At 38.9% G+C, this 13,567-nt stretch overlaps 3 protein-coding genes across 5 annotated transcripts; all 3 read left to right on the forward strand.

Moving 5' to 3' along the window:
• The first annotated feature begins 1,064 nt into the window (after positions 1-1,064).
• On the forward strand, positions 1,065-8,223 carry LOC103946949 (probable serine/threonine-protein kinase SIS8). Its single transcript, XM_018647409.2, is given in 14 exon segments — positions 1,065-2,522; positions 3,306-3,743; positions 3,850-3,950; positions 4,188-5,461; positions 5,588-5,628; positions 5,723-5,791; positions 6,300-6,400; positions 6,841-6,919; positions 7,029-7,127; positions 7,209-7,277; positions 7,358-7,407; positions 7,502-7,678; positions 7,809-7,877; positions 7,879-8,223. Coding segments are annotated over 14 exon segments (3,165 nt in total). The 5' UTR covers positions 1,065-2,018; the 3' UTR covers positions 7,973-8,223.
• A 281-nt stretch (positions 8,224-8,504) lies between these two features.
• On the forward strand, positions 8,505-9,678 carry LOC103946951 (peptidyl-prolyl cis-trans isomerase FKBP17-2, chloroplastic). Its single transcript, XM_009357780.3, has 3 exons — positions 8,505-9,003; positions 9,083-9,127; positions 9,240-9,678. Exons 1-3 carry the CDS (start codon positions 8,630-8,632, stop codon positions 9,595-9,597), a joined length of 777 nt encoding a protein of 258 aa, XP_009356055.1. The 5' UTR covers positions 8,505-8,629; the 3' UTR covers positions 9,598-9,678.
• An 834-nt stretch (positions 9,679-10,512) lies between these two features.
• On the forward strand, positions 10,513-13,420 carry LOC103946948. 3 transcript variants are annotated; one of them, XM_009357778.3, is made up of 10 exons: positions 10,513-10,744; positions 10,884-10,953; positions 11,148-11,215; positions 11,312-11,373; positions 11,500-11,581; positions 11,691-11,924; positions 12,096-12,224; positions 12,305-12,366; positions 12,451-12,567; positions 13,217-13,420. In XM_009357778.3, coding segments are annotated over exons 1-10 (876 nt in total). In that variant the 5' UTR covers positions 10,513-10,693; the 3' UTR covers positions 13,218-13,420. The 3 variants fall into 3 exon arrangements, with proteins under 3 accessions (XP_009356053.2, XP_009356051.2, XP_009356054.2); XM_009357776.3 differs by having other exon boundaries at positions 13,236-13,420; XM_009357779.3 differs by having other exon boundaries at positions 13,242-13,420.
• Positions 13,421-13,567: the final 147 nt, after the last annotated feature.

The raw sequence follows: 13,567 nt of genomic DNA on the forward strand, positions 1-13,567 counted from the left end.
CCAATCATCAACATTCACATCATTTAGTGTACAAAATTTGGTTTCCCTAGTTTTTGATAAAATCAAGGGAATTGTTATTGACAATCCAAAGTTTTCATTTTGCACTCTGAACTTTCTATATTTAGAAAGAAAAATATACTTGTGAGTAATGCAAATGAAAATTTTAAATTGCTAATAACAGTTATCAGAATCAATATGATACTTTCTAATATGCATGGAGAGAGGTTAGAGCATCTCCAAAGGAGATGCCAAAATGTACACATTAGCTAGAACAATAAAAAAGGACCATACTAATATTCTCCAACCAAAGTGTCAAATCCTATATGGCTATGACATGGATTGGCAGCAAAAGAGGTTGCCGTCAAATTTGACAACAACTTCAAATATTTTTCTATTAATTATTAAATGTATTTTATGAACTTTTAATTAGTTTAATCAGTTATTATAATTAATGTTGAGTTGAGCGATGCAATTATCCTTTTTTTTTTCTTCTTTTCAATCATCAAAGGTGAACAAATTACTGATTAAACTTTAAATGTTCTTTATTAAATTTTAATTAGTTTAATAATTTATTTTATAAATAATAATTTAATTTGACATATCGGTTGGAAAACAAAACTTTAAAAGATGTTAAAGTGCCACATAAGCTGTCAAAATTTAAATTTTATATTCAAAATTTGACATCTCTTTTGAAGATGATCTTAGAACTCAGATGCATAGAACGGGTCCATCCATTCCATCTGACGTGGCAATGCTAATGTTTATTCGAGACAATTTAGTATGCAAATTCAACGAGAATTTGGTGAACTCAATCTCCTAAAGTAAAATTATACAGACATGTCATTCAATGGTGTTTATCCCCAAATCTGCGGTTAGGAACTTGGGAGTTGGGGGTGGAATTTTTCTTACTTGCAGTTCAAGTGAGTTTTGTCCTTTAGCTCCAAAAGTGACGTTTAATCATAACGGACAAGACCTTTATTTTGATCGGAATAGCAAGTACTTGGAACTTGTCCAAACTTTTTCTCACTTACAGTTTTAAACCAATTTTTTTTTTTTCTTCTTCTTTTGTTATCATACTGGCAGTTTAACTTTACCATACATCTTCCAACTCATGCCAATTCATTTCCCACCGCCACCCCTTGGATTTTTGGTACTTCCAATTTCCCAACAGAATGATTGAATTAGTGAACCAGTTTTATACACAAATATATGTATATATGGAGAGAGAAAGAGGAGAGAGAGGAGAGAGCAACTGGATGTGTTTGTGTTTCCCACCAATTTAACCTTTTTATGCGACTGAATAATCCTTGAAAAGCTTGTTCCTCTCTTTCTTCTTCTCTCTCTCTCTTACTTTCTCTCTCCTCTCCTCTCCTCAAGTGGGTCATTCTCTTCGAGGTCTTACTCTCCCACTTGCTGGTCTTTGCTGTCTTCTGCCTCTCCTACCTGCTCCCCTTTTTTTCTCTTTTATTTTTCTTTCTATTTTTTCAAACTCCATACCAATACCCTGCTCTCCCTTCTCTATGCTTTTTTTTCTGTCTCTGAATACAGAAGAAGAAGATCCAATTCTCCCAGCTGGGAGTTTCTGCTTTCTGAAAAGTTTTGCTTCGAGGAGGTAACATGGATGGATCAAAAGTTTTGATATTTGATTGATACAATCCTGTTGTGTTTTGCTGTTTTGGGTATTTGTTTCTGGGGTGAACTTGATATCCAATACTGGGGTTTTGTTTCTCTGTGGAAAAGCACTTTCAATCTAGGCATCTGGGGTTTTCCTGGTACTGGTAAAGGTTGAAACTTTACTGGGTATCGCTTGGAATGGTGGATTTTGGATATGATTGGGGGGTTTTGACCCTTTGAAGGGCTCTGTTAAGTGCTTCTGCAAAAAGAGCTTTTTGGATTGCTTTTCGGCTTGTGGTGATTTAGTGCTTAGGATTTCATGCTTGGTCCAACACAATGGAGATGCTTATGGCCAGATTTTTATTTCTTTGGCATTCGATTTTGTTGTGACTTATGAAAACAATATGAAGAACCTTATTAAGAAACTGCAAAACATGTCCAACCAATCAAAAGATTCAGAAGGGTCTGCAGCTTCATCAAGGGGCAGTAAGTCCATTAGCAAGTCGTCCTCTGAAAGGGAAAGGCTTTTGCACTCAAGGTCCCATCAGGGTTCTGAGCATAAACCCTTTTCGGGGATTTCGGGTTGGTTGAATTCAGTTGGCAATAGGCATACCCCTAGTCCTCCATCATCTTCAAATGTCAATAGGGCCGAGAGAATGGAGCAGCCACCTGATGCAGCTGTTAGTGGGAGTGGTTTAGATGTTGTTTCCGATACAGGTAGGCGCGATTCGGGGTCTAGTACCTCAAGGGATGCTGATATAACAGAAGAGTATCAGATTCAATTGGCTTTGGAATTGAGTGCTAGGGAAGATCCAGAGGCAGTTCAGATTGAGGCTGTTAAGCAGATTAGCTTGGGGTCTAGTGCTCCTGATAATACTCCAGCTGAAGTTGTAGCATACCGCTATTGGGTACGTTTCTTTTTGTGTACTTTCTGATTGAATTTCGGTTGACTTACTGTTCATTATCTTCAAATACAATCAAACTAGACCAAACGGTGATCAACATCCTTTCATTTAATTTAAACTTGGAATTTGTTTGGTTTGTCAACTTTCCGCTTATAGTATGTTAATGATATGGCAGCTTGAAACTAAACGAAAGTTCACTTGTCTTATGTACTTAGATGAAAGTATTCTAAGTACTAGGCTTTAGTTACCTTCGTCGCCAAAAGTGTAAAAAAAAAATTGTGCGGAAAGATATTGGTGACAACATTATTGCTCCTGTGATCCTTGCCTCTTCAATACCTGTGATGAATGAGACACCGGACACCTTTTATTGATAACCTGCTGGCAGTTTAAACAATGTTGTTGAAAGTCATCATCAACGGTGCTGTGTATCATCTGCAACTACTTGTGTCAATGCACGAGTAGTGAATATACAAAATCTATACCTGCACAAAAATGGGGAAGGGAAGTTGGTGAAGGGTGGGTGGGACTTCTACATTTTGAGAAGGAATAAATAGTTTCCTATTGTTAGGAACAACCGCCAAAAACTGGAGCATTTCTGTCCTGCTGCTCATCAACATGGCTATGAAAATTTAAACCTTCAACCTAGAATCTCACATCTGTGTTTTATGTTATGTTTTCGCTAGCAGCATGTAGTGATTCTTAAATTTAATTTGTCTCTTCAGTTTTGTAATGTTTAATTTTTTTTTTCTAACCTGTCTCATATCGTAGATTTATCTATTCTCACAGAATTACAATGCTCTTAGCTATGATGACAAGGTCGTGGATGGGTTCTATGATCTGTATGGAATATTGACGGAGTCAACCTCAGAAAGAATGCCTTCCCTTGTTGATTTGCAAGGAGCACCTTTGTCAGATAGTGTCACCTGGGAAGCAGTTTTGGTCAATCGAGCTGCCGATGCAAATTTGTTGAAACTTGAACAGGTGGCCCTAGAATTGGCTGTAAAGTCAAGTTCAGATCCTCTGGTTTTTCTAAACAGCAATCTGGTGCGAGAACTTGCTCTTTTAGTTGCTGACTACATGGGTGGACCAGTTGTGAATCCTGAAAACATGTTGAGAGAATGGCAAAATCTTAGTTACAGTTTGAAAGCAAACATTGGTAGCATGGTTTTGCCACTGGGTTCTCTGAGGATTGGATTAGCTCGACATCGTGCATTGTTGTTCAAGGTACTTGCTCTCTACAGTGGCATGTATGCTTTGTTCCATCATATTATTTATATCATGGTCTTCCATTACTGGTTGCTTATCACTCACCTTTTATGTTGGTAACTAGGTTTTGGCTGATAGTGTGAGCATCCCATGCCGGTTGGTGAAAGGACAACAATACACGGGGTCCAGTGATGTTGCAATGAACTTTGTAAAAATTGATGATAGGTAACTCTTACAAGTGTGTTACCTTTAATGAAGACACTTGATTACGTTGTTTTTGCTTTTGTTTTCCATGCCTTAAGAAATGATTCTACACTCATATATAAGGTATTTTGGACGTGTTAATTGTCAAATATTGCTGCAAATGCTCTCAGGCCATTAAAGTGTGTATCTTTATGTTTTTCTCATTTGAAGTTCCACAATCGTATTCTGTTTTTAAGATATGTACCATGTGAATTTCAGGGAGTATATTGTTGATCTGATGGCAGACCCCGGCACACTTATTCCATCTGATGCAGCTGGATCACATATAGAATATGACGAATCTTACTTTGCCGCCAGTCCTTTGTCTAGAGACATTGATTCCTCTCATGTTGCTTCTTCCAGTAGTGGAGTTGGGAGTTCGTATGAAGAACATTCGGACTTTGGAACATTAGAGAAGAAATCCAGGTTAAGAAATTTTGCTTCTTCCACAAGGGATTCCGAAGAGAGAGAAAAACCAGTTTCTCGTGCAAATTTACCCAGACCAACTGAATGCGAGGAACAACCCAAGATGCCTTCAGATGAATTTAGATATGCCTCTGACGTAGAAAAGATGCTGGTGCAGGAACTTCCAGGAAAGCCAAATTATCCTTTTGCGCATGCAAGATCCCCTTCATGGACTGAAGGTGTTAGCTCTCCAGCCGTTCATAAAAAGAAGGTTAAGGATGTTTCCAAATACATGATTGTGGCTGCCAAGGAGAATCCAAATCTAGTTCAAAAGCTTCATGATGTTTTACTTGAAAGTGGAGTTGTTGCTCCCCCGAACCTGTTTAGGGAAATATATCCAGAGGAGTTAGATGTGTCAACAGTTGAGACCAAGCGCCAGGCAGAAGATAAGAGCGAACATAAAGAAAGGTTTGGAACACAAAAAGCTATAAGTCAAGATGATAAAAGGCCAGCTCACTCTCTGCCTCCTTTGCCTCAGCAAAGGGTGAATCTTAAAGCTAGTACTTCCGGTCAACCAGAGATTCTTAAGCCTGTGGAAGGTTTAGGGGTCAGCCTTCCACTTGATACGAGGGAAGTGACTGGCCAGAATATCTCATCACAGCCTGAAGCATCTCCAGTTAAACATACAAAGAATGTCCCTGTTGCTGCAGCAGCAGCGGCCGCAGCAGCTGTTGTTGCATCGTCTATGGTAGTTGCTGCAGCAAAGTCAAGTACTGACCCAACTCTCGAACTTCCTGTGGCGGCTGCTGCCACTGCTACTGCTGCAGCTGTGGTTGCAACAACTGCAGCTGTCAATAAGCAATATGAGCAGGGTATGAGAAGTGATGGAGATGCAGAAAGTGGTGGTTTTGAACCAAGGGGCAGTGGTGGCCGTGAACATGATGCTTTGGGAGTTAGTTCAGAAGGCGAGCGAACATCAGATCGATCAGCAGGTAATGAAAGCACTAGATCTGACGTCACAATTGATGATGTTGCAGATTGCGAGATTCCCTTTGAGGATATCATCTTGGGTGAACGTATTGGACTTGGTACTGACCTCTGCATTATGCTATAAATGTTCTACTTCTCATATCTAAACAAAACTAGTCTAAATGGTGTTCTGTCTCAATACTCAAATTCTAATTTCACATGTTCATACACCCTGTACACTGCAGGATCGTATGGGGAGGTCTATCATGGAGACTGGCATGGGACTGTAAGTTTTCAGATGCTATTCCTAAAAGTTGAGCCATTGTATTGTCTGCACGCATTGTGGCATTTTGAGTGTTTTTCGTTATTTGGTTTTACAGGAGGTTGCTGTGAAGAGGTTTCTAGACCAAAAGTTTTTGGGCGAATCACTTGATGAATTCAGAAGTGAGGTACAAGCTTCGACCTTCACCCATTTCATGAACCTTTTCACGTTCGATCATTTTATGGCATCAATGCATGCTATCTCCTTACTAGCTGGGGAGGACAGGAAGTATTCTGCCAAGGGGGTGGAAGGAAAAACTTTGTTTGAGAGGGAGAGGGGGGAGTACACTACTAAACCTAAGAATTATTTGCACCATTTATATAAATGTAGTTAAAACTTTGCAGGGACCACCATGGTTCGGTTATCGCTTTAGGTGTTCTAGATTCGTTTAATTATAGTGAATGAAGTAAGGAGTTCTCTCTCTCCCTAGAGTAACATTGTATCCTTCTATGTACTTAGGCAGCGTTTGGTTGCTGGAATAAACAATAGAATGGTATGGAATCACAATTGCATTGGAATGGAATCGATGTTTAGGAAGTTAGAGGGTAAAGTAGAAATATTCTCCATGTTTAATGTGCTTTCCAGAATCTTTCCTTCAAATATTGAAGTTAATCTTTTATTCGTAAAATTTGAAGGTTCGGATAATGAAAAGAGTCAGGCATCCTAATGTTGTTCTCTTCATGGGTGCAATAACTCGCCCTCCAAATCTTTCCATTGTTACAGAATTTCTTCCAAGGTATTCCAGAAATTTCATTCTCTTTTTATGAAACAGTTACTTTCGAGTGTCTTTTATGGAATTCAACTTGTTTCATAGATATTGTCGTAACTAATAGTTCTTGATTCTTAATTCTACACAAGTACAAGGAGCTTCTTTGCCTTAAGAACACAACCATTTTGTCTCCTTCAAAACGCAAGTACCATTCACAAGGATTGGATTTTATTATAGTTTATTTTTAACTATTACCCTCAGTTTCTTAGAAATGGCTAATATTGATCTTCATTTGGCGTCGTAGTCTGGCTGAAACAAAACGCAGCACTGATTTTGTGTTTTTTGAATTATCGAATTTCGTTGTTTTGACCTTGGTCTATATATTTATGTATATAAGAAGTTAAGAACTGGATTGTGTTGATTTGGTTAATTATATTCATGCGTTATTAATATGTTATATTTTGCAGAGGTAGTTTATACAGGTTATTACACCGGCCTAACAATCAATTAGATGAGCGAAGGCGCTTGAGGATGGCTCTTGATGCGGTAATATTCTCTCGTTCTTTCCATTATTCCAGTATGAGCCAACAATCATGTATTGTAATTGATATCTTCATCTAGCTTAACTTTGTTTTTTCAATGATCAAATCTTCAGGCTCGCGGAATGAATTACTTGCATAACTGCACTCCAGTAATTGTACACCGTGATTTGAAGTCTCCAAATCTTCTTGTTGACAAGAATTGGGTTGTGAAGGTGTGTTTCTTATCTCTTTGGCGATATTCCTGTACACATATAATGTATGGGTAGGATGTGAAGTTTTCTGCTTGTTATTAGGTCTGCGATTTTGGATTATCACGAATGAAGAACAGCACATTTCTCTCATCAAGGTCGACTGCAGGGACGGTAAAGCCCTACTCGATGACTTCTCTTTCTCAAATGCTGCATATATTTGATTTATTAAATCTTGAAAGCTATATCTTCAGGCTGAATGGATGGCTCCGGAAGTGCTACGAAATGAACCTTCCGATGAAAAGTATGTGCACTCCCCACCAAATGTTGTATTATGTGTAACTTTTGTTTCCGTAGTTTTAGTTTTACTGATATATAAAATTTGGTTTACTGTGCAGATGTGATGTTTATAGCTACGGGGTCATATTATGGGAGCTCTTTACGATGCAACAGCCATGGGGGGGAATGAACCCGATGCAAGTTGTTGGTGCGGTTGGATTTCAGCATCGCCGTCTTGATATTCCAGATAATATAGATCCTGCAGTTGCAGATCTCATTAGAAAATGCTGGCAAACGTGAGTATGCTTTCGGTATCTATTTTTCTTGTTTTATTTTCGTAATTATAGTCTTATCATTTGTAAATCAATTCAAATGTGTATTTAGGCAGATGAACAAACCTTACATTTGACCTAATTAACATTGCAGAGATCCAAAATTGAGACCGTCCTTTGCTGAGATCATGGCTACTCTGAAACCGTTGCAGAAGCCGATAAGCAGAAGTGCACAGACCTAGTGCACAAGTAGGCAGTGACCATCGGAAGGTTCAGCCATCCTGCGCCGGAGAATCCCCAGCTGGCTGGCTGAAATAGTGAATATTGGCTTGTTTGACAGCCAAAGTATGGATGAAGGCAAGTTGTACATTTGATTGGAACAACTTCTGAGAAAGAGATTGAAGATCATGACCTAACATATACTCCAATTTGAAAATTTTCATTTTCCTTTTTTATTTTTCGGTTTCCTCCTCATTTCTGTTTTCCCAACAGGGCGGCCATGTGCAAGGTTGTGTATTTGTTTGTAAAGAATTCATTGGCAATTGTTGTAATCGATGTTTTGATTTCCAGTGTCCGTTGGTTGGAAGAGTATCTTGTTGCCTGAACCTTAAGGTGAAGAGGCAATAGTTCTTACTGCAAATTGAGTCCTATTGACGGTTTGACATACAGAATCCGATATACAAAAGAATAATGTCATTTCTACTACATTTAGCGGCCACATTGCTAATTCCTCTCTAATAAAGATGAACTGCACTCGCGTTTATAGGATTCACCTGTATTAGTGAGGTGGTCAACAATGTCAAGGACCCCAAAAAGAGTAGGCTTGTGGGACAATAGAAAGAAGAGCAACCCACCATTTTAATTTTCCATCATATACATGGATAAGGTAGGGACCAGGACCTACTTAATGGAAGAAAGTTCTTGGTTCCCCGTTTTTCAGTTGGCAGCTCAATCAACATTTTTATCTTCTTAGAAATGGCCTCCTTCTCTGGTTCTTCACCATTTATCTCCCACTCTCTAACAAGACCAAACCACTTCTCTCCTTGTTCATCACAAACGCCGCCACCTCCGCCCCAAAATCTGCCTTCACAACCGCCTCATTCTCCGACGCCAATTCAGCAGCTCAGCACAAGTTCATCCGAGCAGCCGCCGACATCGGTAAAAGCAGAGCAGCAAAAGCCTTCCAATACCAAAACCAAGGCAGACTCCACAGACTGGATAGCTTCCACCTTGACAAGGAGGTTTGGGATTGGTGCTGGCCTTGCTTGGGCTGCCTTTCTCACAGTTGGTGTTGTCTCTGAGCAAATAAAGACCCGCCTTGAGGTCTCCCAACAAGAATCAAACACAAGGTTTGCAAATATATGTATATACATATACATATATCCAAATTATATATTTATATTTTTTGATAATTATATATTTGTGCAGAAACGTTGAGAAAGAAGAAGAGGTGGTGTTACCTAATGGAATAAGGTACATTTCTCCCTTCAGAACTCTGAGGTTAAGCAAGTTTTCCAAGCACTTATAAGCATGTATAAGCACTTTCAAACGGACCCTAATTAAACACATGCATTTTTGCGTGCAGATACTACGAGCTAAGAGTTGGTGGCGGGGCTACTCCGAGGCCAGGGGACTTGGTGGTGATCGACCTGAAGGGCAAAGTAGAAGGCAGCGGACTGGTGTTTGTGGACACATTTGAGAGGGAGAAGAAGCCGTTGGCTCTGGTGGTAGGGTCAAGGCAGCCTTACAGCAAGGGAGTGTGTGAAGGGATAGAATATGTGATGAGATCCATGAAGGCAGGAGGCAAAAGGAGAGTGGTGGTTCCTCCAAGCTTGGGGTTTGGAGAAAATGGTGCAGATTTAGGCCCTGGTCTGCAAATTCCTCCTTTTGCAACCCTAGACTATATTATTGAGGTTGACAGAGTCTCAATTGCACCTGCATGAGGATCGTTCATTCTTTGTTAATTGTATATTTTTTATATTGATAAAAGAAAATGTGGAATAAATCATTTGCGTTTGGTTACATATAGGGTGTAACTTAGATAGGAAATTTCGATTCCGACCAACTCCGAATTGAGAATTTCTAATTTTGACGCATATCCGAATCCGAAAAATTGAATAGGAATCAGATGGTAATCACTTTAATGCCTACTTAGTTACAAGGTTATGCTACCAAACTTGACAATTAAGGTCATCTTCAACTGAAGGAGGATCAAAGGGCTCCCCTTAGCCCTATAGCCGCAAGAAATTATATTTTAATTAACAATGTCATGCGATATTTTATACCATCTCCAATTGAGGAGTCCAAATGGTCATAGGCCAAACATAGTCATTTGACAAAAAACCATCTCCAACTGAGAGGGTCAAAGGGTTGTAAGCTAAACATAGTTTATTATTTTAATTGAATTAATATGGTTATTTTAATTGAAGGGTCTGATGCCAGGTATTCGTTGGCATTCAAATGAGTTGAGCTAGAAGGGCTGGTAAAATGTCAAGCTTGACATTTTGATGCTAGAGGGCTGGGCTGGAAATGGCCTGCCCACTGGCCTAATTTGTGAGTATTGGCCCGGTAGATCTCACAAACCTTTAGGCTAACCCTCGATTAGAGACGATTTTCGTGCAATTTTGATTTATTTTTAAACGTATGATCCTTTAGCAGGTGTGTTGGAGATGGCTTACAAAACTTAATGTAAACCCTTTTAAATTTTATCAATTTTATAATAGGCCTCCGATGTGGGACAACATGAAGACTCTATTGTCGAGTTGTGCTTGCAACTTTCTATTCCGTTCCAAGGACTGCGTTAGAAACAAATCAGGGCTAAAAAATTCACCATTTCTCTTTCAGACTTTTTGAGAGAGAGAGAGAGAGAGAGAGAGAGAGAGAGAGAGAGAGAGAGAAATGGTGTTAAAACTGCAGCCAGAGACTTTTTCCTATTATATTGAATTTTCGAAGAGCTTCCTTTCCACTTTTTGATATCTCAGCAGCTGCAAGCAAAGCGTAGAGCTTTTTATTCAGGAGCAAAAACCCAGAACAATTTCCATGGGAAGAGTCTTGGATTCCAATTTCTTAGTTCTCACTGCCATTGGCACTGTAACCTCTCTTTCTCTCTAAAAGCTTTCTGCTTTCTGTTTTGTATATCTTTTTTCCTATTGGGTTGAATTTTCTCTCTAGAATATCTGCAATATGGTTTTTTATTTATTTATTTATTTATTTTATTTTATTTTTTAAGGTGGGGTATCAGTTGTTGTTCTTCATAGTCACTGCTCTTCTCAAGTTCGACAAAGTCACTGACTTTGCTGGTAATTCTTCTCTCTGAACTGAATTTATTTCCTGAGAATTTGATAGTTAATTAACTTAATTTCCTGCTTATCAATACTAATTAGAAACTGATTGGGTTGTTTGGTTGCCAAGAAAATGCTCAGATTTGTTTTTTGATATAATTATGACATTTTTTGTCTGTGATTAAATTTGTTCTTCCTTTTACATTTCACAGGAAGTACCAATTTTGTTATACTTGCTATTCTGACCTTGGTTGTCAAAGGTTCATGGCATTTTAGACAGGTATTGTATTATTATCTCCCGAAAGGTGTTTAATTTGCTCGCAGTTCGTGTTGATTACGGATAAAACAAATCTTCGGGGTTTTTTTTTTTCTTCAGGTAGTGTTGAGTTTGCTTGTGATAATATGGGGTCTTCGCCTCGGATTTTTTCTACTGATGAGGTATTTTGATGCTTTTGTGTCATTCTATTAAGCTGGTATACTTGCAGCATTGTCGAGTATCGAGTACAACATTACCTATATCGAAATCCAATCACAATTTTATTTCTCAAAGCGTTTCCTCATCAGGATTTTGCAATGGGGAGAGGATCGGCGTTTTGATGAAATACGTGGTAATCTAGGGAAGTTAGCAGTTTTCTGGATATTTCAGGTTCTCTTGCTTTCGCTGTTTTTGGTTTTATTGTACATCATTGTGTTGTGCTTGTTCTCTGAAGGATAAAGTGGATATGATTCTTAGAAGCAACCTGATTTTTCTGCAGGCTATGTGGGTATGGACTGTGAGTTTACCTGTAACAGTTGCCAATGCAAGCAACAGAATGCCATCGATCCAAGCTGCAGACATAATTGGTTGGATTATGTGGTCTGTCGGTTTTTCAGTTGAAGCTGCAGCTGATCAGCAAAAGTTAACTTTCAAAAGTTCTCCACAAAATAGAGGAAAGTGGTGCAATGTCGGACTATGGAAATACACTCGTCATCCAAACTATTTTGGTGAGGTTAGTATCTTCACATGCTTGCATTGTCTGCCTCACATACTTGCAAGTAATAACGTAACGAGACTCACAGATAAGTGGAAATATCATTCATCCAAGAAATTTCAACATGTTAGTATCTTTGCGTTAATTCTGTCAAATTCAAATGGAACCTTTATAAATGTTGTTGCTCAGATATTCCTTTGGTGGGGAGTATTTGTGGCTTCCACACCCGTATTGGAGGGTGCAGAGTGGCTGGTGATTCTTGGACCGATCTTTCTCACGTTGTTGCTTCTTTTCATCAGTGGCATCCCGTTGCTTGAGGTTTGCTTCTTCCCCTTTCTTATTGCCAAAATTCGTCGCACTTGAAAAGTTGCTAATGATTTGTGGTTGAACAATAACAGGAATCTGCGGATAAGAAGTTTGGAAACATAGACGAATATAGGCTGTATAAAAGATCGACTAGGTAAACTTCAGCTTTTCTTTTGGCACAAGTTTCATTCGAGTATGAATTGCAGTATCTGTGACCAACCTATTCATTATTTTGCAGCCCTCTGATACCGCTACCTCCAGTTATATACAAGAACTTGCCGATGTGGTTCAAAACAACTTTTCTCTTTGAGTTTCCTCTCTACAGCCGTAATCTTCCTCGAGAAAAGCCTAACTGGTAAGGCTACAATCTGTTAGAAATTATATTTTTTTTCCTCCTGAAGGCATAACTCTCAACTTATCATGTGCTGGTGTTGAGTTCATACATGTGCATATCTGCAATCATAAGATGAGTCTTCCGCACATGGAAAACGCTTAAACAAGAAGCAATTTAAAAACACAATCAGTGCGTGCGCATATTCTGAGTGCGAAAGAAGTCTGGAAATCGACAGTCTAGGGTATCCATAGGAAGAAACATTTTGAAAAATCAGGGGTTGAAACTGTAAACTAGATCTCCAAGGTAAAGTAGGAGCGTCCGGAATTAGGAATTGCCGTAATGAGAGAAGAACGGTTAAGGTGGTTTGGGCATGTGAACTGAAAACCTATAGGTTCTCCGGTTAGAATATATGATTATGAGATGGGGGAACACCTAGGAATACTCGGAATGAGACTAAGACAAGACATGAAGTATTTGGAGCTAACGGAAGACTTGGCACAAAAACAAGCTTAGTAGCGTTCTAGGATTCGTACAACTAACCTTAGTGGGATAAGGCTTCTTGTTAAAACTGTAAACTCAGGAGGTTCTGGTTCGATCATTCAATAGTGCATATATTTCATTTGCTACGTTTATGTTTTGATATGCCGAACTGTTTGTTCGAACTTGTAAGACGTTGCCATCTGTGGAAGGTGTAGAACAAGCCCGGTAGAGCGAAGAAGCGACGGACTGAAGATCGGCTAGCTTCCGATTCTTTTGTAATACTTCGAATTGTAACGATTGTATGCATTTATATGTTCCTCAACAAAGTATAATACTTCAGTTGAATGAAATGTTATCCTAATCTTTATTTTTGATAAAACGGTCGATTTTATTAGATTAGATGTTAGATTAGTCATCAATGGAGTTCAAACTCATGCCGTCATGCAATGGCTCAACTCCTTTCCATTATTGTGGTAAAAGGCTAACTTGCAGGAGTTCAAACCCACGTCATTATGCAAGGGCGCAATTCCTTTCCACTATT

The sequence above is a fragment of a genome, unplaced genomic scaffold, assembly GCF_019419815.1.
Source record: "Pyrus x bretschneideri cultivar Hongxiangsu unplaced genomic scaffold, Pyrus_bretschneideri_v1 Contig3, whole genome shotgun sequence".
NCBI classification, from domain to species: domain Eukaryota; kingdom Viridiplantae; phylum Streptophyta; class Magnoliopsida; order Rosales; family Rosaceae; genus Pyrus; species Pyrus x bretschneideri.

Excerpts from the sequence above, each read along its gene's own strand:
- LOC103946948 (XM_009357776.3), top strand. The coding sequence starts at position 10,694 with ATGGGAAGAGTCTTGGATTCCAATTTCTTAGTTCTCACTGCCATTGGC. Across the intron at positions 11,216-11,311 it reads GTTCATGGCATTTTAGACAG|GTAGTGTTGAGTTTGCTTGT; the intron begins GTATTGTATTAT and ends TTTTTTCTTCAG. Across the intron at positions 11,582-11,690 it reads CAGTTTTCTGGATATTTCAG|GCTATGTGGGTATGGACTGT; the intron begins GTTCTCTTGCTT and ends ATTTTTCTGCAG.
- LOC103946951 (XM_009357780.3), top strand. The coding sequence starts at position 8,630 with ATGGCCTCCTTCTCTGGTTCTTCACCATTTATCTCCCACTCTCTAACA. Across the intron at positions 9,004-9,082 it reads CAACAAGAATCAAACACAAG|AAACGTTGAGAAAGAAGAAG; the intron begins GTTTGCAAATAT and ends ATATTTGTGCAG. Across the intron at positions 9,128-9,239 it reads GTGTTACCTAATGGAATAAG|ATACTACGAGCTAAGAGTTG; the intron begins GTACATTTCTCC and ends TTTTGCGTGCAG.